General features: G+C 31.1%; 2 protein-coding genes across 2 annotated transcripts; both read right to left on the bottom strand.

The window, feature by feature from the left end:
- Positions 1-436: 436 nt before the first annotated feature.
- LOC129790266 (serine protease inhibitor 2-like) lies at positions 437-4,974 on the bottom strand. Its single transcript, XM_055827703.1, has 6 exons — positions 4,793-4,974; positions 4,024-4,259; positions 2,548-2,736; positions 1,291-1,711; positions 987-1,171; positions 437-913 (listed from the first exon to the last, which is right to left on the bottom strand). Exons 1-6 carry the CDS (start codon positions 4,812-4,814, stop codon positions 626-628), a joined length of 1,341 nt encoding a protein of 446 aa, XP_055683678.1. The 5' UTR covers positions 4,815-4,974; the 3' UTR covers positions 437-625.
- Positions 4,975-13,136: 8,162 nt separating this feature from the next.
- Positions 13,137-24,438, bottom strand: LOC129790093 (uncharacterized). The gene is made up of 2 exons (XM_055827310.1): positions 24,198-24,438; positions 13,137-22,216 (listed from the first exon to the last, which is right to left on the bottom strand). Exon 2 carries the CDS (start codon positions 21,215-21,217, stop codon positions 13,508-13,510), a length of 7,710 nt encoding a protein of 2,569 aa, XP_055683285.1. The 5' UTR covers positions 21,218-22,216; positions 24,198-24,438; the 3' UTR covers positions 13,137-13,507.

Raw genomic sequence — 24,438 nt, 5'->3', positions numbered from 1 at the left:
AACATTTTAGCGTGGTCCCTTCGCCATGTACAGCTGTGTGCTGGCGTGGTAAAAAGAAAATGCGGTCTGCAACGGATACTCCTTTTCAAGCGAGAGCCGGAAAATGATGGATTCAACAACACATTTGGGGTGTTTTTGCCCTACTCTACAGTGTTCCCATTAAAATTGCTTTTGTTCTATTTGTGTAACATTTTCTGAAAATGTGCATGACAATTTTGGCTTTAATGACGTCGTCCGTCATATTTAGTTAGAAGTCTCACTTAGAATCCAAAGCTTGTTAGCCTCAATACATAATGTTGTGGGAAACTACATATAAAAAATGAAGTATTTAGGTATAAATTAAAATTGATTGAAATTAAAAGAACATCAAAACTCTCCATCGGGTCAAAAGGGCAAAACATACATATCTCTAAGCGAAATATATAAAAGTTCTCAATGATTCTCACAAATATGGTCGTATATTATAAAAAGTAGAAAGTACAGCTGTTTTTTTATGTGTCCAAGGATCACATTTAGTAAAAATAAGTCAGGAGTGCCTTCCTGAGAAGATGCTCTATTAATGTCCTTCAATCAGGAATAATTAATTAAAAAAAAAAGTTGTATACGATGAAATGCTTTTCATTCCCTATTGCGTGGGATCGACGACTTTTCCCGTAAATAGGATTGCGCCGGTGGTTTCGTCCTCAATTGTAAAGAGGAATGGATGATTAGCGTTGAACATGACGAACTCATCATCTCCAAACTTGTTGACTAGGCTCACTTCTGACGCAGCATAGGCTGTGCTGCCCTTCTCATCCACAATTATTCCCGCCTTCTGAATCACATTAGACACCTGCAGACGATTCTGTACGCCCTGTCCTCGTGCTAATGATGGCAAAGATGCCTCTGATGTGAAAATCTGACTGATGCCCAACTGCGAGATTTTAATTTTTATATTAGCAAGGTACTCAAAGTTCTTGTTTGTTAATTAATTTTGTGAAGCTTACCTTTACGAGCGATTCCTTCAGCTCATTCGTCATGTCAAAGTGGAACTTGGGTAGAATAACCCTGCACTCCACTTCATCCATCAACCACTTAATCCTGTGCAGGAGGACCGTGTTAATCTGACGCACAAAGCTATCAATGCCACTCTTGGAATTTGGTAAGATCACAGTCATTGCGTATTGTTTACCTGCAAATGAAAAATAATGGTCATTAAAGCTTCAATTTTCACTCAAAATTGTTGATCTACAAATTTTTCAAATAGTCGCTCGATAGCTTAAAAGAGGTAGCGTATTAAAATTCTTTAACCTTTGTAAGGAATTCTGAGGATCTTAGCATCCAATTCCTTTGCCTCGTAGAAGTAGTAGAGCCCATCGGTTAGCATAAAATCAGTCGTCTTGGACTCATCAGCGCTCACGTGGAAGGGCAGTGGGAGTGTACGATTGAAAGGCTTGCGCCAGAGTCCGCGGAAGTAGACTGCATTAAGCATGAGCATAACTGAATTTTGAACATCTTCCTCCTTCACGAGATCCTTTATGTGCTCATTTGTGATGTTTGACACCCAACTATTGATTGCCTGAGTTGTTTCTTTTGCCTTCGAGAAGTCCTCAACTTTGAGATCAGTCAGATAATGCTTCTCCAAAATGGCAGCATATCTCTGGCGAGGCGTCACAAACTGATCCACGTAGATTCTCGTACCAAAGTGAACCGTGTAGTCGTTACTCTTTTTCTGTATTGAGCATGAAATACAATGCAGAACAGGTGAGTTCAATGCCTCAATTTGTGTTTGTTTTCGTGCAAAAAAACGTTGACAATTTTGAACATGAAACGGTAAAGAAAATACAACCTCGCAATATGTGAAAGTGCATGAGTATTTGTGACCTTTCTGTGCACAAAAAATACATAATTGGGAAAATATACTTTACTCAATGAGATTGTACATAATGGAAAGAAGGATTGCAAATATCTATGTAGTTTAAAGTTAAATAGTATTGACGTCTGCAAGAGATAATGAGAAACGTGTGGGGTATTCCATAATGAAGTTTAATGTACATATATGAATGTCCACCAGTATTTGTTATGATGATGTGGTTAATAAGAAAAATAAAGAATAAAAAACAAATGTCGAAAGCCAAGGTCTGTAGATAAAAATTTTAATATTTAAATTTAATAATGTAGGTCAATTTATTTTATGCTTTCTAAATGGTTTTAAAGATTATCTAGGATATTGTTTATCGAATGCAAGACATTCAATATGGGAGGAGGAAATGCTCAATTGTGAAAACTTTTTGCATGTGCTTTCCTCAGATAATCAACATTTAAACTTGGCATTTGTGGAAGGTTAAAGTTTTATGTGAAGCGTATCATAGAGCGTAAAACAACAACAAAAAGTTGAATTAAAAAACGGTTTAAATAGAAAGAAGAGATGTATAAGAAGCATGGAAATCGTTAAACATTATTTTAGGTTTTGCAAAATAATTAAGAATCATGATTATGTCGCGCTAAATTCAAATTTTAAAGTAAGAATATTCTTTTTGAGCTCAAAATTCTTAAAGAAGGACTCACCTTGAGACCGTCGAAGATATTCTTGTAAAATTCTCGAGACTGATAGTGGGTGACGATGGTGGGAGTGGCTTGTCTGAGTTGGTGCTGGGTCAAGGTACCTGACGCACTGGCCTCGAAGAGCAAACTCATTAGTAGCTTCACAGAGAGTGGCGACAAGATGGCATTACCTTTGTTTTCCTCAAAAACGATCTGAAAAAAAAAAAGAAATTTAAATAATTGTCAAGCACCGTAATGCGGATTTTCCCTGCGGATGAATTGCTAAACCACCTTATTGATATTCAGAAAAAGTCGTGATGCTTTTTTTTTAATTACCCCATAAACAATCGCATCATTCATAAAAAGAGTGTCAACATATTTCTATATATATAATATTTTCATTTATGCAACAATGACGAAGCAATGAGTCGTCAGACAATTGACCACGTTTATTATTTTTTTCCTTATACTGGAAATAAGTAATAATTTTAAGCACGTTTGATGTCCCAAGACCCATTAATGTTTCCTCGCTATTAGCATAAGAAGTGCGATGGAATTTGCATTACAAGGGATCCCGCATGACTTCTCGAACTACTTCCATTGCCACTTTATCATTGGGAATCCCAGAGAACAGAGTTGATGTAACATTGAAGAGCAGCTCAATAGATGAATGATAAATTCATTGAAATTAATTTAGGATTTATTATTAGGAGTAGTGTATTTTTGGAAGTCAAAAATAAATATTTGTAATCTAAAAAAAAAACACAAAAAAAATTAAAAGATTATTCTTCAAACGTTAGAAAAGAAATGAAAATGGTTGGAACGAAGTTCAAACGTTAGAATAAAAACCAAATGCTTATAAAGAAAAGTTTAAAAGCTTCAACATAAAAAAGAGCAACTTATAAAATTAAAAAAAATCTTTAAAAAATGTCAAATGTTAAGAAAGCAAAAAAGCAGTTCGAAATGTGAAAAGTTGAAAAATTGAAAAAAATTGTCAACATCAAAATCTAATATAAAGAATAATAAAATCGATCATTAAAATAAGCATCAAACGATTGAATAAATAAAAAAAATTGATAGAATAAAACTTCGATTAATAGAATAAGCACATTAAAACGTTTAAATGTTAACAAAGAAACGGCAAATGACTGAAAATATGCATCAAACGTTAAAAAATCTAACGTTAGAATTACAGAAGCAGTCAAATTCTGCATTCAAATTAGAAAATTATATCATTCCATTAATTTTGAATCCTTAATTTGTTTTTTAATCCGTTTTTAGTGTCTGAAAAATCTTTCAACCCCTTTCCCCTTTCAAACAAAATCCTTTAAACGTTTTGATTACTTACTAAATATTCTTCTGAAATATTTCTTCAACCATTCACAGTTTTTGATTCTATTCTCTACATATTCTCCCCATCGCTATTAGAATCCTAATTTTCATCCATATTCCAATCAATTCTGTTCCCTAAACTAAATCTAAGGATAATATTAAACTTGCCTTCGAAAGGTTCCAGTCGAATTCTCCAATATCCTTGAATGGACCCTCAAATGGGACGAAATCATCATTCTCCCAGTAATCCATTGATTCACTTGGTTTTGGTGCTGTTGTTGCGGATTCACTTCCTACCCTCGCGTCCTGGGCTTTTGGCGTAGCGTGTCTCCGCACTGATTGTGGTGTTACAATTTCCACTGAAGGTTCTTCAGCAGCCCAAATACCATCCGCTAGTAGAAAAGCTGCAAAAGCACAATAAAATGCTAATTTCCACGCGAAAATTGCAATTTTCCCCCAAATAATTTTCAACCAAATCTATTGATTTTTTTTTCAAATTCAAAAGCTATGTTGTGCGATGCCGTCATGGTTTTTTTCTTCTTCCGTTTTACTATTTAACTTTAAAATATAAAGCATTTCGCATTGACCTTGGGTATTTCTTCACAAATACAAGTTTTATGTTTAGATGGAGATAAAACCTGTTCCATTACAAATGAAATATCCAAAGAAAATACCGAAGAATCCCAATTCCACTTAACTTGTATGAAAATCTTTAATTTCAAAGAGATTATTTGGTGGAAAATTATTGTGAAAAAGAATCATCGCACAGAGAGAGCTTTGAGTCACAGAATAGGTCACAAAGTTCGAGAGATTATCGAAAATGACGCAAAAAAGACGTCTACACTTAATTTTAAGCATAAAATACAGTTTGGGAGGAAAATTATTGTTAAATTATCCGGGGAAAAACTCTTTCCAATTGTCTTGGGAAAACTCTTACCGGCTAAAAAAATAATCTTCATTGTGGAAATCACTTTGCTAAGACACACACACTTGAAAAGTTTCACTCTTGTAACTCACAATCACGATGTGATCATCAAGGCAGACGATCTCCGACTGAACTTCAGAGAGCTTCAGCTACAAGCTCTCATTAGCTTCACAACACCATCACACTTTCAGATTTAAACAAATACCATCACCATTGAATAGCAACCTCACCAATGATTATGACTGTTACAGAGACTGTTCAAAATATAAAGTAATGGAATTGCCATTGAGTCATCTTTTTTGCTCGAGACTCTGTATGCATGTATATATGTATGGCTTTTCCTTATCCCCGACTGAAATTCTTTGGAGCAGTGGGGGGTCGACGCATGTCGTTTTTTTTTTGGTTGATTTTTTTTTTTGCATAAAAATCCAATAATTCCGCAGATCAATGATCTTCATGCAAAAATTCACCTGAGAAAGAAAGAAGAAAAAATCTAATAACTGGAATTTTTAAAAAGACAGAAAAATTTGAATATTGAAGTCATTTATAAAATTCAGCGACAAACGTATGTATAGTATATTGCACCCTTAAAAATGATTCGGCGAAAATGTATGAGAAAAACACGGATTTTATTCGGTCAATTACTTCAACTTATTTACTTTAGTCAAAATCGTCAAAATATAATGTTTGACAGAATAATTTGATAAAATGTAAAAGGCAAAACTTTAGTTTTGCAGAATTCGATCATAGAAAAAATAGCGGTCAAGAGGAAGATGATTAAAATGCAACTATGTTTGCATTGCAGCTATTGGATTGCTAGCTGCAATGCAAACATAGTTGCATTTTAATCATCTTCCTCTTGACCGCTACTCCGATGAATTTTCCACACGAAATTTCCACGGTCGTTAAGTTCTTTCACATAGAAAAAATATTTTGACAAAATACAATCAATGAAAGTTAATTTTGAAGGAATTAAATCAGCTTAAGTTCATTTTGAGCTAATACAATCAAAGAAAATTTATTTTGACGCAGTACAATCAGCTATTAGTTGGATTTTAACAGAATAAAATCAACTAAAATTTATTTTGATAGAATATAGCAAGCAAAAGTTTATTTTGACGGAATATAATCAGCGAAAGTTAAATTTTTACACTAAAAATCAGCTAAAATGATAATACCATTCTGCTAACTGACACTATTGTTGGTTGCTTCTCTCATTTTAATTTCATAAATTGGTCGTATTCTATTAAGATATTTTAACTGAAGTATTTAGTAAAATAAAGTTGCTTCCACTGTTTTATTTTTAAGGGTGGAAGATACTGTTAAATATCTTCACTTTTATATCAAGTCTAGGAAATTTTTGTTTTTGCAAAATCTAACTTCAAAATTTTCCCGAAAAATCATTTCTCAATAAAAATTCTTCTAAAATTCTTTTATTTATCAAATCCTTTAAATTTTTATTAAAATAAGAACTTCTTATGCAATTTTTTACTCTCAAAGACAACAAAAAGATTTGTTGAACATTACATGTAGCTCAAATCTCAGTTTAAAGGGTAAATTTGTATTAAACAATAATAAAGGGTAATGAAAAATAATTTTTATGACTGTAGACTTTGTATTTGTATACAGCCCACACTGTAAATACTTTTGTACCTTTTCTGTTGTGTAGGGCCTGATGATGACCAATATATTTGGCCGAAACGCGTCGCAAAATTAAACATCGATCTTTTTATTGACTGCTCCCCCGAAAACAACCCCAAAAAAAAAGAAAGGGTAATCATTAATGAATTTACTTTTACCTTAAGAATTCAATACTCTCGCTTATAACTCGTTTTTATTGGGAATTTTTGTTTTAATTAATTAATTTGGACATTTATTGAGAATTTATGTAGTGCAATTTAAAGGAAGTGGACTAATTTATAGCCTTGTTGTTTATATAGTTTATAAATTACACTATACTTCTTCACGTGAATCAAGTACAATTAGATAAGAAATTAAATATACTACCATTGTATTTGTATGAATATATACAGTAAAGTATATTATTATGTACTTTTGAGGAGATTCCCCCGGTAAAAGCCATACGAAGGCGGAATGAGCGATTACACAATCACCATCAATTTAATCTGTAGTTTGACTAAATTGAATGTGGAGTTGGGGGTGAAATAGGAAGGAATGATGGTGAAACGTGGAATAAGTGATTTTAGGAAAATTAATTTGTCAATTATTTAGGATCGATAAATGAAACAATGTGGTTTCCAATTTTCCCTATACTCTCCATCTTCTTCATCTTCCCGTCTCTCTCTCGGCTTGTCTGTGTGATATTAATGTCTTCCATGTACTACTTTTGTCAGCATCAGCAATCACAGGTTATGTGTTAGGACTCTGCTTTTGCTCCATGTCAGCTATATTACATATTATATATAAATATGTCTGTATATTATGTATATGATGTATCGAATTTTGTGTATAAGAGAATTTTCACGCTCAGGTCGGCCGAAGGGGGGGGGGGGTGACTGCTGTATGGGAAATGAGAGGGTGGATTTCAAATGGGGTGGATGATACTCTAAATGGGTGGGTGAATGAGAAAAAATGAAACGTGAAGATATAATTTATTGGGGAAAATGATCTCCCACAAAATGAAGAAGATATCATCTTGTCAGAAAGTCTATCAATCTAGTCGGTATTTACCACCGATTACACCGTAATTTTTTACGTTTATGACTTTTACTTTGATGACATCGAAAAACGGATGTGAGTATTAATGGAGTGAGGACGCGTGGTTGGCATAGGAGATATGTACACCTACAGTACATACATTTATATATATTCATACTTTACAATGTACCCTTTTGATGTTTAGAGCTGGAAAATTTCAATATTAAATTTTTCTTGCTCACCTACAGGTCTATTTTGACTTTGTATGAATTTCCTCTTCAATCTTCAAGTCATGGATGGAAAATTCTTTCTCGATAACCCTTTGATGGAACAACTTTTACCCAGGGAAATAGAAAGTTTCGAATATTTGCAATTTCCGGCTAAATTTTTCCTCCTTCATCTTCTCAAACTCACTTTCAGAGATTTACTTTTTCACCTTCCTCCGCGTACTGTGCCGAAAAGTGTTAATATTCTTGGTCCTCAGCAAGTTATTTTCCCCTGATTCCACCCCCTCATCTTATTTATTCCTCATAATCTCTTCTCTTCCAACTCGTTTTCCCCCACTGCGGTAAAAAAGGATGAGGAGGAAAAAAAAATAACACAAGAGAAGGTGTATGTGAACTGAATTAATAAAAGCGGTAAGCCTCTACTTTTCGAATAAATTTTTCCATTATTAATCAAATGGGTGGCAGGTAAATGGAAGAGTCATCAATGGAAATCGACCACCTATGATGATAAAAGGGAGTTGATGTGGGGGCGGAATAAAGCTCTCAGTGAGTTTGGTTTAGAGGGTTTATGTATGAGGTGATACGGCAGGAAAGCTATTAAAAGCTGATGGAATTTTATTGAATTGATTCACTGCAAATTTAATATGTATGATGCTCCGCAAAAGCCGATTTAGGATATTTTTGCTCCTACATAATTGCCATGTGATTCTGTGTGTGTGCTCTTCATTTTTAATTCCATCGCTTCGCCAATACAAATTTTCGGAGCTCCTTCGCCCGCACATTGATTGATTTTCGATTTATTTCATCAGATTTAACGAATATTTTTAACCCTTTTGCGCCTAAAAAATTTGTTCAAAATCGAATTTATTAAGAAAATCTTTTAAAACTCCAATCAGAAGAACGATTGAGGATTAGAAAATTGTATTTACGTTGTTTTATTTATTTTTAAATTTTTAATAAAGATTTTTAAATAAAATGCATGATTTCTATAATTTTGAAAACATAACAAACTTTTAAAAATATGTTGTAAAAGTTCCTTTTTTGGGTTGTATGGAGCAAACTTTCTATTTTGAACTTTGAAAAACTTATCAAAAATTAATAATTAGAATTTATTATAAAATACTATGTCCGATGAAGAGGGAATAAAATCTTCGAAAGGTTGTATTTAAGATTGTTTGAGAAACTGCTAAAGGTCACAAACTGTGCCCTCTCATGCCAGAATATATACCTAAAACGCTAGAAAGGTTATATAGTTTCTTCTACTTATGATATTTTATAACACAGATATCAACTTAATTACCCTGATTGAAGATACTTTGTCGAGAAAATTAAGTTTTAAGCATATTGAATGACTTTTCAGTCCTCTAAATATAATTGAACTGCATACGTTATTACTGAAATGGAATAATGTGAAATTAAACGAAAGGTGTTAAATAGAAGCGATAAAAAAAGAGTCTGGCGACTGTACTCGATTGTACTGAAAAGGATTCCAATTTAATTTCTTCGTCAGTCAGTGAGAGGTGTTGGTCATTAAGCTCTTCATTTCAACAGTGTGCCATCCGTATGAAATGTACGTGTACTGGCCTCTGTGCTACCACGTCCTCATAAATCTCCTTTAGCCCAAGTTCTCTTTGCTATAACGTTGGTCTTCATCATCGTGATCCTTGTCTGTTTCATATTCCACACCTCCCTTCCCCCGGGGTGACCAGAGAAAAGCTCTCCTCTACCACTTTACTGCGAGTAGTGGCTTTGGATTTTCAGTGTTTATGTGGTTGGAGTGTCTCTCTCTCTTTTTGGGTATTCTGGTCTGGAAACACTTGTTCTGTATATCCAGTTGTCAGGATTTATGCAAAAACCAAAGGGTTTCACAAACTCCTACTATTAGTTTAGGGCAAAAATTTTGCGGTATTACTTAACATAGTATAGGACGTAAAGAATAATAGTATCTAATTAATCTCTAAATTCACATTAATTAAAGAAAATGTTGGTTAACTTAAACCAATAAAATAAAAACATGGAAAAGTGTATCAATTTCAAGATTTTCACTTGAATTTTCTTTGGACTGAATTGAAATTCTCTATACCTTAGAGTGACATGGCTGTATCCTTAATCTATCAACATATCAGATAATATTTAAAGACGAATATTGGAAGTAAGAAGGAACCCAACAAATATTTACTCCTTATTGAGACTTTATGGCTTAAAGTGTATAAATATTGTACATACATTTTACACTTTCGTCTTTATGTACCAAAGATAGTGGGTGTGAGCTTGTTATGTGGATGCTAAGGGGATAGTTATAACGGCGGTTATACCTGGTTTTTGTATAGTTACAGCTATAATCCATTCCTTTGGAGAATGCACGATGATGTGACCACATTGTTGCTGGGATGAGATACATCTCTGTAAAATTTTAATCCACTCGAGCAAGAATTTCCAAGTTTGTAGACACAATGACCTGACCATGTAGCTTTTAGGGTATAGGTAACATCTATCGTCAGCTTTTCCACTTTACTGTTTCTGCAAATTTCCATCAAAGTTTCAAAGCTGAATGACATTATTGTTTCACAGCATGTTGTGCATTCTAGGATTTTCGATTGTTTCATAATTTTTTTGTGGTAATTCAAATGACCATAATAAAGAGAAAAACATGTGCAGTTGATGAAATTAGTCGTCTTATTGGATGTATTTTAGGAATTGGCTTTACTGTCGTCAACTGAAAGCGATTGAAGTATCATCTCCAAATAGTCTACAGAATTTCATAGAATATGGTTTCAGTGCTTTGACAAAGTTCTACCCAATAGACCTGTCATAGGATTATCAAACTTTAAGGTTTTACATTTGTTAAGCTTTATTTTAAATCACTTTGAGGAGTTGTTCTATCTCAGAATCTAAGAGAAAATGAATATTTTATATAGAAAAATGAAATGTTGTTAATGAGTTAAAATTGAGCATTTTCTATGCAATATCAGTACATATTTTAAGACACATTCAACCACCTTGATATCGACCCCAAGCTGTTTTAGGGGGTGTGGGAAGAATTATAGAAAAAAAGGGTATTTGAGAACTTATTTCAAAAGCTCGTCACGTAGTCTTATACATGGTCGTCCCCGTTTTTTTCTCTCAGCTTTAAGCATACACATCGTCTGTGCATGAAAGTCCAAGTTTTATTTCTTATTCCAAAGTTTTAGAATTTATTTGACTTCAGCCTATTGCTAGGGAAAATAACCAATATACATATTTATATCATGAAGGTAAATTTCTACCCACTTGGTATTGGGTTTAAGTACCTTTGGAATACTTTTATGTATATATTTCAGGGTAAATGGATTTTAAATTTATTGTAACATTTTTTTACTGTATACACGCGTTAAATTCTAGAATTATCTTTTCCAGAAATTTAAAGAAAATTGAAGAGGAAAATTAAAATAAGATTTCCTTGTAAATATTGTGTCAAAGAAATGCCAAAGAAAAACCATAGAAAAGTTATTGATAGCATTACTTTAAAAGAAAATACGAAACAAATAATAAAATTGAATCTCCTCTTTATGCTGAATATACAAGTTGGTTAGGGGAATCAGTCTTACACATCAGTGATGTGCATTTTAAATAGGATATCCCTACAATGAATTTCATAAAAATTTATGGATAACATTTTTCCATGTAGAGTGCACCACTCAACTTGAAATCCTTATTCCTTGATGAATATTTTATTTCACTTTATTCCGTCATGTAAATATGCTTTCTTTTACATTGGGAATTTTTATTTAATAAACTCATCAAAATTCACGAACTTTTTGTCTTTTAATGTCTTTTAACAAATAAATTTTATAACAGACTATTTTGTTTCGTTGACTCCCATCATATTTATGAGAAATTCTCTTCTGTGGTGTTTTTTTTTATTGAGGAAAATGTGAAAATGTTTCTCATAAATTTTCACTAATTAATATGATTAGTTGTAAGCTCCTTTTGATAGAGGCAACAAGGAATGATGCATTAGAGAGGAGAGGAAGTTGGGGGTTTCTGTTCAAAAGACGGGAAATCATTAGTGTTTCTACATTTGCGTATCTTCCAGATTAGAATCATAGGAAGTACATAGAAGAGGATGGGTGAAAGGACTGGGCAAAGGTTTCCCCGCATAAGAGGTGAGATGATGAGGGACGAGTATACTTAGTGCTCGGTGGTTGAATGTCAGTTGGGATTGGTATGGTGCGGAGTCTTGCCTGTGATGTGTGTAGCTTTATTCTATCCAACCCAGTGGGTCTGATGTGCTTTTTGGTTACATGAGAAGCCACACAGCATCTAGAGCAATGAGTTTGTTATTTTCCTCCTTATTTATGATACATCCTCTACCATCACTTGCTGATGGTGCTGACCTTTTGGCCATACTTAGTTTGATCTGAAGTTTTTCTCCCATCTCCACACCATAGTTGTGTGTAGAGGTACTTTTTCCTCATTCTCAAGGGAGAAGAAGAAGAAAAAATTCAAGAACTCTGTGTTCCATCATTCAGACCATGGGATTACATAATGTACTTTTCTTGTGCAAAGTTCATTCCAAGTGCGTTATTATGTTGAGCTTTTTTGAGTAATAAGTGTGGCGGAAGTCCTTCTAAATATATCACAACAACCATTTTGATGATATCTTACATCGTACGTATAAGGAAAAACTCTACTGGCAATGAACAGACATTATGGGAATTAGTATTCTACAACGTCTCTCTTATACATAAGTGCATTATTATTTGATTTATCAGTTGAAATTGTGGAGAACATAGATGAGATTTTATAAATTTCAAAGTTAACGGTTCAATCATTTGAATTTCTTCTCAAAAATTTTGAAAATACTTCTTAGATTTGTGTACACTCTACTAATAAAAACAGGAAGTATCACACATAATAAGATAAAAATATTTTTTTAGTTACTGAGCGAATATGGGAAATGGCTAAAAAAAAATCTAAAAGACTCCCCATTTATATTCTTCAAATGGTGTGTTTCTTGATCTCGAAACAATTCCTATATGACATTTAATTCAAAATGTTCGAATTTCGTCGAATATGTATTCCAGTGTTGGGGGCGGAGGAGGGATGAAAAGCCAATAACGACAACATATTGTGTTGTGTACGACATCGTTGGAAAAGGGAGTATCATCGTGGTGGATGCCATGTGATATTGATTATGCGCTCTCTCTGGGATGCTGTCACCTCCTTCCCTCATCAAAATCCATATTTCCCAAACAACCGCAAGTGATCACACACCAAGGCAAAAGTCAATCATAACGCGTCCAGTTATAAGAGTTGGTATACCACAACGTGGAAGGGTCAGTCTATGCGTTGTAATTTCTTTTGAGTGGTATTGAAAGTTGCAGAGTTCAGTTTTTGTGTGAAATTTAGTAAAATTCGAAGTAATAAGGTGATAAACATAAATGACCGCCATAATTAAAAGATTATTGGTTTTATAAATGATCATAAAATTTTATTATCCTTTCAATATTACAAAAAAATGGTTGAACGTAAAAAAATAAAATTGGAAATTTTCATACATTTATTTACATTTACATTTTTTGTACAAGTTTTTTTTTATTATTATTATTTTTTATATAAGTGGAACAGATCGAGAAGGGCACAATTTCGCACGATTTAAATAAAAAAAATGGCTTTATCATGTATTTCTATTCCAACCAAAAATAATTGATTGAAATATTGAAATAAAGTAAAGCATTTAATTGTAACTAATTCATTTTTTTCGACAGAATTATATTTTTAAAGACAAAAATATAAACTGAAGTTGAAAAAAAAATGACGTAAAAAACGAATAGTGCCCTTTTCGATCTGTTCCATTCAATTAGTTTTTAACTATATTTAACATACAATATACAGGCTTATGGTCTGAAAAGTAACTTTCATAAATTCCTGTGACAATAGGATTTACAATATTTGCAAAAATTATATCCAATTGATTGTCACACTTTGTTGTTGATCCTTTGGGATCCAATTGATTGCTCAAATTATATTCTTTCATTAGTTTTACAAAATTCTTGTCTTCCTTTCCTTCATATGCATTAAAATTAAAATCACCCATTATTATCACCTCAGACTGATTTGCAACATGAGAGTACAAATTGTCAAATGAATTCTTAAACTTTGCAAATGGAGTTTGTGGTGATTTATATCCAGTGATTATTGACAAATTATTATTGATTTCAATTAGGAATAGGGTGACACTGAAAACTTTTTCTCTATTTGAGTAAAGTTGTTCAGATTTGATTTTAATTTCAATTTTACAATCATTCTTTACATAACAGAGTAGTCCTCCAATTTTTTGTATTTCATTATCACATCTATAGATAATTTTATAATTTTCCAAAATTGGTACATCAGTATCTTTTATAGTTTTTGTTTCTGAAAGTACAATTATATCAAAGTTTTTGTACCAAACATCACATTGTACATCATTAAAATGTTTGTTTAAAGATACAATGTTTTGATAACAAATTTTAAACTTATCTTTATTTTCACATAGAATCTTTTGCATGGGAATTATGAGTAATTTTTCATTTTTCAATCTTTTCATTTCTCTCTGTACTGGGTGATCTTCACCTTGGGCCTTTGGTACTTTAAATTTGCCAATTATAAACAAACCTAATAGTGATACAACTCTGCTAAATGCAACATAAATTAGATTAATATTTAGCTGCTCTCCTTTTGTAAAGTCAATACAAATTGAATTATATGTCTGCCCTTGACTTTTATGTATAGTTACAGCTTCACCTGGTATTAGTGGCAATTGTTTTCTAGCAATTATTACAGTTTTTGATTTTTCTGAAAAATCAAATGTGATTACTTGTCTTTCAATTGGAACAAGATTGTTTGGAAGACTATTTTTTGTGAGGTAGCTCTGAAAGCGAGCTTGACATTTCAATTTTCTTCCTACTCTTTCTTCAGGAAATTCTAGCCAAACAGTGTGAACTGAATTATCGGTTGGATTAAAAGTTATATGTCGAAGAGTACCAGTTGCACCATTAACTAGTCCATCTTCAACATCTATATTATTAATGACCATATACTTTATACCGATTTTCAATTTCAATTCATAAAAACATCCACCAGTTTTTTCTGGGTCTTGAATTGCAACTTTGGCTAGTATATCTTCTTTAGCCTTTTTATCTGTGGTGTTTGATTCTAATACTTTATCTTTTGCTACAGATAAATGAGTATCACCAGGGAAATTTTCAATTTTATTACTATTATAGCTTCGGACATGTTTTCGATAATAAAATAGCCTTATAGCTTCTAAGGGTACTTTATCATCATTTTCAACTTGTCTTGATTGAATTAGTTTTATGTCGTCTTCTGTCATTGTACCATTAGCCAAATTATTTAGTGCTACGGTAAATGACAAATCATCTTTTTGACGCATAATTTCAGTCAATTCATAATACTTAAATTCTTCCCATAGTACATTTCTTTCTTCATAATCAATAAATTCAGCTTCGGTACGCAATAGATTTTTCTCAAAAACGTATTTATCTTTTACAGGTTTCAATTGCTTCAAATCTCCTACAAATATTACAGATTTTCCGCCGTAACTTTCATTTACGCCACATATTTGTCTCATTCTATTATCCATTTTAGAATTTATATTTGAACCTACCATAGATATCTCATCTACAATTAGTACTTTTACATCTTTCAATTTTGATCGAATTGTATTGGCTGCATCAGGCGACAAAGAGTCTGTGCATTTTGTATTATTAATTGCAAAGGCAGTATGTATTGTCATACCATTGATCAAAAATGCTGCTTTTCCTGAAGGGGCAGTTAGAAGTACTTTTATAGATTCAGGGTTACTACCTGGCAAATTATCATAATACTGTGTTATGAGTTGATATAGGCAATTGATCACTTTGGATTTCCCAACACCAGCTGAACCGGAGAGGAAAATCCTTAGTGGTAAATTGCCAGTTCTTATACATTGATAAATATACATTACTATTTCACGTTGTTTAACATTTAGTTGTTGCAAATTTTTACAAATATCTTCTTTTTGAATTCTTTCTGGGCAAACATATTGATATGCCTTTTTATTGCTAGTGCTACCACCTTTTTCATCTGGAAACATATCAATTTCCTGATCAGAATCCACAGGATTATCTCTTTCTGGGACATGATCATCATCATTTTCATTTTCTCTATCTCGTATAATTTGTGTCAATACACCATCATCGTTAAAGTAACAAAATTTCTTTCTTACAGCATTTATGGTTTGTCTATTGCTCATATACTTAATTCTACAGTCACAATCTTCAATTTCTTCTTTTTCATTTCGCCATGGTAAAAATAGCAAAACTTGTTCTCGATAATAATTATTGGGATCTTGAAATTCTTTATATCCCTTGTACATTACAATTTTTGATTTTTTTCTCATACCATATTCTGTAACATCATCATCGTTTTCTTCTTCATCGTCTGTTTTCTTTTTCATATAATAATCTGCTGCGTATTCAATGAGTGTTACATTTTCCAACTCATTATCTCGCTTACTATATTTATCAAAAATACTTTCAGCAAATATATTTTTGGAATTTTTATCCAATTTTTTTAGTTGTGCATTCGGTTTCAAAATTCTGACCCGTTCATTAATTGGTCTAGTATTAATTACAACATTTGATCTACTACATCTTGACATAGGCATACATAGACATGACATAGCAGCTTCTTGTGCTGACATAAATTTACAATTACATATACCATTACACATTTTACACATTTTTTCTCTCAATGTTACATTTCCTTGCTTTTTAGTTTCATCATTAATTTCTTTCAACATTTTTGATACTCCTGCTTCAGCTTTTGATACATAATCAGCGACATATTTAGCTAGAGCAAAAATTTCTACAACAAATTGTATATCCATATTTGATTCTATACACATTATTAGAGTTTCATTATAAGCATTAATATTTACTTCTTTACTTGAACGTTTAAGAAACATGCGTGAACGTTTAATATTAGATCTCAAAGCCATTATATATTCTTCTCTAGTCATTTTAAGTTTTTTCAAAATATCTGGGAAACTCATTTCTTCATGTTTATGTGAAAAATATGCTGTTAGATTTGAAATTTTTTGATAATTTTCTTTCATTTTTTCAGTTTTTTCTTCTTTTGGTATTGGCAATAGTATTTCAGTTTTATCAAGTGGTGGAATTGGATAATTAAATCTACATTTATCTTTCTTCTTTTTATAGCATGTACTACAATGTATGTGCATTTGTCTTTTAATATATGGCAAATCCTTGGGGTCTTTATATTGGCAAGTAATTATTTGATCAATTATTTTAATTGCTTCTTCAAAAGTTTCAGGATTACTTTCATCAATTTGTGGGAAATCATTTAGCCACAACAAAATATGTTGATGGGCACTTCCTCGCATTTGGAATTCTGTTCTTACAAAGTAATCAACTACATAATGTTTACCAAAGGGACCTATTCTATTCTTTTCTCTTGCTGGATTAATTTGCAGCATTTTTATTATATTTTTACATTTTTCATCAAAATATCGTGCGCAAGTTACGGGATCATCACGAACTAGACGTGTTTTCATGTCTTCACTCAAGAACATACTTTCTTCAAGAGATAGATCCATTCCTTGGAGTCTAGCAAGTTCTTGAATGAGTTCTGGACAACGCGTTTCTGATATGGTTAGTGTCAAAAACAATGTAGGTTTTCCTAGTTGTTTTATCATTTGGAGAAGGAGATTCTTTTTCCATGCCCAATAAGCAGGTGTAAGATTAATTGTTTTTAGGAAATTATAACCATCATCATGTTCTCTAAGTTTATCCAAATATCCATCAGTAAGAGCATCTTTTGCTGTCATATTTTCGACATTCTTACTTTTTCTCAAACAAACATTTACTGCGCTAAAAATGGATCTTTGCATTTTTTCATTAGCTGAATAAAGTACTTTAGTTGGATTTGCGCATCTTCTATCTCTATTTCTACATTCAGCTTTAATGCGGTTTGAATATGAGATACTTTGATTTTCTATCTTGTGACCTCCATAAATTTTTATAAATGACAATTCTTCCAAATTTTTTTCGGTACGTGAATAAACAGGACGTTTGTTCATTCCAGGGGCCATCATTTGAATTTGAGCTTGTTTAATTTCTATATCGTCCAAATTAACAATCATTACGTCTTCATCTATTAGATCAAATTCATCTGGTACTTCTTCAGGATTTTCTTGTTTTACTGGAATATTATTTTCCGGTACTTTACTTGTAATAATATCTTGAGATTTAGTTTTTGTTTCTTTTTGCAAATCAATAGGAAACATTGTTATAGTTTTTGAATTTAGCATGTTATACAAATGTATTCGCATTTCTTTTACATTGTATGATATAAGACTTGGATTTAAATTATGAAGAAGGGTTACAGTATTAGCTATTGCATGTACTCCACATGATAAGCTATCATTTTGTTGGAAAGTCTTTTCAAACTTAAGTTCAATTTTATCATTTTGTATTGATTCTGGATATATAGTTTTCAAAAACGCTATGCAATCTTGATCGAGTCTTTGCAAAAATAGGGAATCATATACATATATTATGCCATTCTCGTGTAGTGTTGTAACATAGTGACCAATCTCATTTTCGTATTTTGGTTTCAAAAATAGTATTTGAACATTTCTAAAATCTTTAGGGAATTTTTGTATATACTCTTGTTGTTGTTTAAGAGATTCAGCATTTATAAACAAAATATCTTGCATTACATTATTTTTAAATTGATCATTTGATAGAATCCAAAAATCATATATATGCTTATCAGTAAGATAGCAATTTTCTAGTATTTTTTCTCTATCATCTTCAGTATTTTTATTTTTAGGTTGTGTTTTAATTTGTGAATTGTTCATTGAAATTTCTATCATTGGTACATCATTTTGTTCTTCTAAGTTAACTGGGAACATTGCGATTTTTTGAGAACAGAGCATATTGTACAAATGTTTTCTCATTTCTTTTACATTGTATGACATATGGCTTGGATTAAGATCATAGAGAAGGGTTATAGAATTAGCTATTGCATGTACTCCACATGATAGGCTATCGTCTTGTTGAAATGTTTTCTCAAATATAATTTGCACTTTTCCATCTACAAGAGATTCTGGGTATATATCATTTAGAAAATTAATACAATCTTGATCGAGTTTTTGCAAATGTAGAGAGTCGTATACGTGTATAGTGCCATTTTCATGTAAAGTTGTTACATAATGTCCTATGCCATTTGGTTGTGTTGGCTTCAAAAATAGTATTTGTATGTTTCTACAATCTTTTGGAAATTTCTTTATATAAGTTCTTTGTTGCCTTTGCAATTCTCCTGCATTTATATAAAGGAGATCTTGCATTACATTTGTAGGGAATTGTTTATTGGCTAATTGCCAAAATTTTAATATATTTGTATCTCTTAGAATAGTTTCTTCCAAAATATTTTTCAAGTCATTTTTATTTTGTTCTACAGTTGGATTATTATTATTTAATTCGTTTCTCATTTGTGTCAAATCAATTGTGCTTTTAATTACATTTTCATTTTCTATTTTTTGTGTTTTCACATCATATATATCAATAATTTTTTGAGTCTCTTTTTCATAAATATCATCAAGCTTTTGTGTTTCCAAATCATAAATATTAATAATTTTTTGTGTTATTTTATCATATACATCATCTAATTTTTGAGTCTCAAGATCATATACATTAAATATTTTTTGTGTTTCGGCATCATATATATTAAATATTTTTTGTGTTTCTTTATCATATATATCAACTTCATCATCTTTGGGGTCTACTATAAAATTAATTTCGTTAACATTTTCATTAAGATTTACATATTTTTCATCTAGTTTAATATTTTTTTCTTTGTACAAAGGTGTAGTTACCAAATATTTCATAGCTTTAATAATATATGGGGGTCTAACAGTTTGAAACATGTAGTGATTTTTGTATTTCATATGCCTTAGTAGTTTTACCTGAACGGTTTGCATATTGTCAAATGTTCGAGGCAAAACTTGTAGCATTTCATTGACTTCTACAGGAATATGTACTGTGCTTCCTTTCAAACTTTTTTGTGCATTCAATAGGTAATGCTTCAATTCACGAATTGTCATAAAAGGGATAATTGGTGAACACATTCTCTCTTCAAGTTCGTTCAATTCTAAAAGACATTCAGGAATTTCTGGAAATTTAAGTCCATTCTTTGTTGCCAATGTGGGCAGTTTGTTTCTGTTAAGAGAATTATAACATGTTGTACAGCAATAATCAGATATTTTACTTATTTCATCCAAATAATTTTTATCGTGATATTTACATTTTTCAATCTTCAAAAGTTGAACTGAATGTTTAAAAAATAGTCCTTCACAAGATGCACAAACATAATTTGGAACCTTTTTTCGAGTTACATTGAAGAATTCTAATATTGTTTTACTTTTGTCTTTTATTTGAATTATTTTGTGTTTCATGTATTTACTTATCTTTTTCTTTAGAGGTTTTTTAATCATTTTTTCAAGAGATTTTGTTTTATTTTTTCTAAATTGCATAATTAGTTTTTCATATGATTCTTTATTTTTAGGAGAATTATCAGTTACATTATTTTTGTCCTTTATTTCTCGAATGCTTTTGTATTTTTCTTTCAATCTTTTTGTATTAATATTTCGTCTGTAAAAAGTAATCAAACGTTTATCTTTAATTGATTTGAAATCTTCAAATATATTTGTTTTCTTATACATAGATTTTTCATATCTCAACATTTTTATAATATTCTTAATTTTAACTCGCTTACGTTCTAGGTTAAGTCTTATTTTTCTTGCTAGATTTTCCTTAGCTCTTTTTTTAGGGTCCATTCTTTCTTTTTTGTGTCGATTTTTACGTTTAACATTTTCTATATCTCTTTTATTTTTATTAGTTCTTTCAACTTTATGTCTTTCCTTTCTCTTCATATTATTTTTATCTTTTTTATTTGGATCTAACTCTTCTATTTTACGTCTTTCAGTTCGTTTTTTGTTGTCTTCTTCTTTTTTATTCGGATCCATTCGTTCAATTTTTCGCTCTATCTTTCTTCTTACATTGTCCTTTTCTTTTTTAATTGGATCTAACCTTTCTATTTTACGTCTTTTAGTTCGTTTTTCATTTTCTTCTTCTTTCTTAACAGGATCTGTTCGTTTAATTTTATGTCTTTCCTTTCTCTTCATATTATTTTTATCTTTTTTATTTGGATCTAACTCTTCTATTTTACGTCTTTCAGTTCGTTTTTTGTTGTCTTGTTCTTTTTTATTCGGATCCATTCGTTCAATTTTTCGCTCTATCTTTCTTCTTACATTGTCTTTTTCTTTTTTAATTGGGTCTGTTCTTTCAATTTCATGTACTTTTTTAATATAAACTTTATGTTGCTCTCTTTTCCTTTTCAAAATATATTTACTCATTGAATGTTCTGTTTGACTTACAACTTTTGTTGAGCTTAGTGTGTTAGAAGTATCGTTTATTGAATTAATTATGTTTGTATTTGACATTGTGGTGTCAAATTGTTCACTCTTTTCACTTTCCTTTTCAATATAACTTTTTGATATTTCAAAAGGAGTGATTGTGAACCATTTTTCACCACTATAATTTTCATTACCATGAAAGAAATTGTATTTCAAAATATTGTATATATGATCAATATGACTATATCCACAAAGGACTGCTGTACCTCTTTTGTATTCTATTTGACCAAATTCACCTCTTGAATGACTATCGTAAATATAAAAATATTCATCTTGTTTAAATATTGCTACACTTAAATTAGAACATGTAATTACACCATATGCGAAATGATCAAAAAAGTATTTGAGTGAATATTCAAAAGATTTATATTCAAATTTTCCATAAAATTCTCCTTGCAATTCTTCATAACATGATGTTACACAATTTAGAGCAATTTCTTTTCCAAACACAGAAATGTTTTTATCGTCTTTATCAACAATATCTTCAGCATTTAGTAAACCTTCATGCGCTTTTTCAATATTTTTATTATAAAGTTTATCTCCTTCAATTAAAATTTCATTTATAAGATTTTCATTCCAATTTTCTGTTTTATATAAATGTGATGCAATTATTGCTATTATGGCATTTGCCGTACATTGTTTATTATTTGATATGGGACCAAAAAGTGTTAAATTATCTTGATAGTAAGATCCTCTTATTATTATAGTCGGTTTTACAATACCTAAATTTTCAAAGTATTTTTTATTTTTAACTACACATAGTTTTTTCTTTTTAAATCCACCTCCATACAATTTTAGAGGTTTCTTTATATGTATTTGGTTTAATTTTTTTAAATGTATTTTTTTCTGTATGTGTTTAGAGTGGTTTATATGTGTTTTTGTTTGTTTGTGTTTGATTTTTTGGTAATTTATCCCACAAGGGGAACTTCCCGACCACGAGACGATCGGGAAGTCTACAGTGTTTAGGGCGCATCCAAAATTATTGGCTGCTCCTAAACCCCTGGGACCACATCGACCATTTTTGCCCTGAAAATTAAAGAAAAAATTCAAGTCTTTTGGAAAAATCAATTGATATTGATAGAATTGATATATTAAGGTTCAAATTTTTTTTAATGTCGGATCCTAATTAAAGGTAGGATATTACGTAGCAATTAGTTTAAAATGTATTGGTAAGCTGACAAAGCTTACGAGAGCTGTGTTTCTTTCAGAGTGTACTAATTTTGTGAGAGCAAACTAAAACGCAAGTTAATTTAAACATGCGCAAAATCGGTAAAAATTGAAAAATCATATCCTAAGAAATAATTATTATATTTAAAAAATATTTATTATTTTTTTAGAACGAATCCTTAGATTTTCATAATTTTTTTTGAAAGGTGTTGAAGTCAGCTATAACATATCGAAAAGTAAAAAAAAAATATGTTGCCATTTTCGGAAAAATTTGAGTACGAAATCGAAAATTTTGTTTTTGATTTTAGCGCCTCTTGCGGTCATTTCTCGAATTTGCAATGTTCTATACATTAAAAGGGTTTCACGAAACCTTTCATTTGCACTTGCGTTGATCAAAATCGGACTTGTAGAACCCAAGATTTGAAATGCCATTTTAAAAACCTATATCTCGTGAAAGGATCCATAGATTTTCTTCATTTTTTAGCATGGTGTTAGATAATATAGTCAGCTACAAGCTATCAAAACAATGAAGATAATTTATGTCGCCGTTTGCAAGATATTAATCGAAAACTTATTGAAAATTTTGTTTTTGATTTTTGGCCCCCTAGCGGTCACTTTTAAAACTTCGAATGTTCTAGTGAGTTGTAGGGTTTGTTGAGAGCTTTCATTTGAGCCCGAGTTGGTCAAAATCGATCGTCATTTTTGAGTTACGATCGATTTTCGATGAAAAATTGTGGCGGCCATATTGACTAAATAGTTTGACCGATTTTCGAACATAAAGTATTGTTGGAAAGGTCTTTATGGCCTCTACAACATATCAAAATTTCAGCCTTCTAGCTCTAATAGGGGCTGAAATATAGCGAAAACAAAATTTGGGGGTTATTTAAAATGGCGGACAGGAGGGTGGGGGGTTGGATTTGACCTCATAATCGTATGTCTTTCGGTCAATATTTTAATTTTGACGTTTACGGCAAGTCTATCTATTGCCGTTCTCTTGCTATTCAGCAAAAAATTTAAAACTAATAAAAAAAATAAAAAATAAAAATTATTCAATTTTAATTATTATTAAAAAAATAATAAAAAAATTTTAATTTTTATTAAATTGAATTCATATATTTTATTATTTTATTTTTTTTTAATTTCAATGAAAATTTTTCTGGCTTTTTACGTTTATTGAAATGTGGGGAGCCTAATTCGTACTCATCCCAAATTTGATTCCGATCTGACGACTTCCGATTTGGCTCGGTACACAAAAACTGTGTCTGAAAGAAACACAGCTAAAAAGTCAAATTGATTTTTATTCTCCATTGAGCTAACTGAAAATTATTTAAACTAATAGATTAAAATTAGCCAAGACATTAATTAATCGATACTGGTAGATTTCACAAGAATAAAAGCTCATAGGATGGTTTGTGTCTTTGATTATCCAGGTTTATCAACATTTTGACAGATAATTTTTAAATAAGAAGAAGAAGAATTGAAAGGGACGACTTTTTGCTTTAGAAAATTCTTTTTTTTTAATATATTTTTAATGAATTTTCACATGAAACACAATGAGGAAAAGCAGGAAAATCACTTAAAGAATTTTGGCTTTATTTTGTGTTGGTTTTCGTAAAATCTGCAAAGTCCATGATGCCTCCCCGCCCCCCTTAATGTCAAGATAATTCAAGCTTTTGATTTCTTTTTTTTTTACATAAGTTTCATAAAATAATTAATTAATTCTCATCAAATTGCGTTTTCACATCAATATACCATTGAAAAATATAAATCAGCTCTTTATTTTATGAAAAAAAAAACGAGGCAGGGAATGTAGCATTTTAGAGAAAGAAATTTTATTTACCTTTTTTGCGAGGCAAAAATGACCTTGAAATTCCGGCTCTTGGCCACTTCTTTCTTTCTTAACGTTCACTTGCAATGTTTTCAATTTAATTTAACTAAATTTTCACTTGATTTCACTTGATTTTCTTCTCTAATTTCTTTTTTTCTTTCGCACTTCCTTTTATTTTGTTTTGCACTGAATGTCAACTTGTTCTTCTTATTCTTCTTTTTAATACAGTACAGGGCCGGACGTCATTTCGACA

Source organism: Lutzomyia longipalpis, chromosome 2 (assembly GCF_024334085.1).
Source record: "Lutzomyia longipalpis isolate SR_M1_2022 chromosome 2, ASM2433408v1".
Lineage (NCBI taxonomy): Eukaryota > Metazoa > Arthropoda > Insecta > Diptera > Psychodidae > Lutzomyia > Lutzomyia longipalpis.
The sequence above is the reverse complement of the archived record's forward strand: the minus strand, read 5'-3'. Positions and strand labels throughout refer to the sequence as shown.

Bases quoted from the DNA above. Each gene is read 5' to 3' on its own strand.
- LOC129790266 (XM_055827703.1), bottom strand. From the start codon at position 4,814: ATGAAGATTATTTTTTTAGCCG. The intron at 4,260-4,792 runs GTAAGAGTTTTC...GTGCTTTTGCAG, and splicing joins GAAGATTATTTTTTTAGCCG to CTTTTCTACTAGCGGATGGT. The intron at 914-986 runs GTAAGCTTCACA...AAAATCTCGCAG, and splicing joins TGAAGGAATCGCTCGTAAAG to TTGGGCATCAGTCAGATTTT.
- LOC129790093 (XM_055827310.1), bottom strand. From the start codon at position 21,217: ATGTCAAATACAAACATAATTAATTCAATAAACGATACTTCTAACACA.